General features: G+C 43.8%; 1 protein-coding gene across 5 annotated transcripts in view; it reads left to right on the plus strand.

Annotated features, from left to right (window-relative positions):
* Nucleotides 1-182: 182 nt before the first annotated feature.
* LOC106523421 (protein furry homolog-like) overlaps nt 183-1,382 on the plus strand; it is a gene marked incomplete at its 5' end in the record, with an annotated part of 58,896 nt that continues 57,696 nt past the window's right edge. For all 5 annotated transcript variants that reach the window (XM_014016822.1, XM_014016824.1, XM_014016825.1 and 2 more), the window contains 4 exon segments: nt 183-451; nt 533-673; nt 753-921; nt 1,006-1,090. In XM_014016822.1, the coding sequence (XP_013872276.1) occupies nt 183-451; nt 533-673; nt 753-921; nt 1,006-1,090 (664 nt within the window).

Raw genomic sequence — 1,382 nt, forward strand, 5'->3', positions numbered from 1 at the left:
TTTATGGTTTGATTTCTTTGTATGTATGGATCACTTGGGTTGTTACCAACATCTGGTGAAAATTTCATGTCATTAGCACCTCTAGTAATATATTTACTGTGAAAAATGTTGACATGTTCAATACTTATTTTACCCGTTGTATGTATGGTAAACACACCTACCTGCATCTGTCTGTGCTGTAGAGGTGAGCCAGCGTATCCAGACAGCGCACCCTAGTGGCCGTCAGGTCATGCTGCACTACCTTCTACCTTGGATGAACAACGTGGAGCTGGTCGAGTTCAAATCGACCACACGGCGACCAGAGGATGGTGGCAGCGGGGAGGAAGTGGAAGACGTCCACGACCAGGAGATGATGATGGTCAACAGTCGCCGCTGGCTCCGTGGAGAGGGCTGGGGGTCCCCTCGTGCAACAACCATGGTGCTAAACAACCTCATGTTTATGACAGCCAAGGTGACCTGCCACATTAACAACCACAGTCATGGATTGAAACGCCGATCAGATTAATGAATCTGTCGTTAAATCATTTTTCAGTATGGAGATGAGTTTGCTTGGTCAGAAATTGAGAATGTGTGGATAACGTTGGCAGACAGTTGGCCAAAGAACCTCAGAATCATTCTGCACTTCCTCATCAGTATGTCAGGGGTCAACAGTGACCCTAGCCTCCTGCCCTATGTAAGCTACAGCACATCTCCCACCGACTACCCCATGTTCCAGTGTGTGCCTTGTGCTCATGATACGTGTGTGTCCTCAGGTGAAACGAGTGGTGGTTTARCTGGGCAGAGATAAAACTATGCAGCTGCTGGAGGAATTGATGTGGGAGCTTCAGCTGACTGAGCCCGTCAGCTCAGCTGTCACTCACATGGACAATCCCCCTTATTACCGCATCACCTCCAGTTACAAGATCCCCTCAGTTACCTCAGGTAGGAACTGACTGCCCAGACGTGCTTTTACTACTAAATGACTGCTCAGCAACCAGACGTGATGGTTCGTGTGTCCTCCATCAGGAACAACATCCAGCAGCAACACCATGGTGCCAGGAAATGATGGTCATCATGACAGCAAGACCAAAGACTCTAACATGGAAGACAGGTAGGTCAAACCTCTGAATAAAAGTTGCAATTTTCAGCTAATTTTAAAAGTGCATTTTAAGCAGATTTTGTTAGGAAGAAGCCTGTAACTTGTGTTTGAAACAAACAGAACATATTAAATAGGTCATTAAAACATCATGGTATAGGCAGTGTTATCTTAAAAGGAATCCCTGATTAGTTGTAACATTAGACTTTATTTGATAAACATTTATTTTAACTGTAAAATAAAGACTGTAAAAATACTGTAGGATATTTAATTTGGTAAATCTTTTTAAATATATATTTAACACGGA

The sequence above is a fragment of the Austrofundulus limnaeus genome, unplaced genomic scaffold (assembly GCF_001266775.1).
Source record: "Austrofundulus limnaeus strain Quisiro unplaced genomic scaffold, Austrofundulus_limnaeus-1.0 Scaffold156, whole genome shotgun sequence".
NCBI lineage: Eukaryota > Metazoa > Chordata > Actinopteri > Cyprinodontiformes > Rivulidae > Austrofundulus > Austrofundulus limnaeus.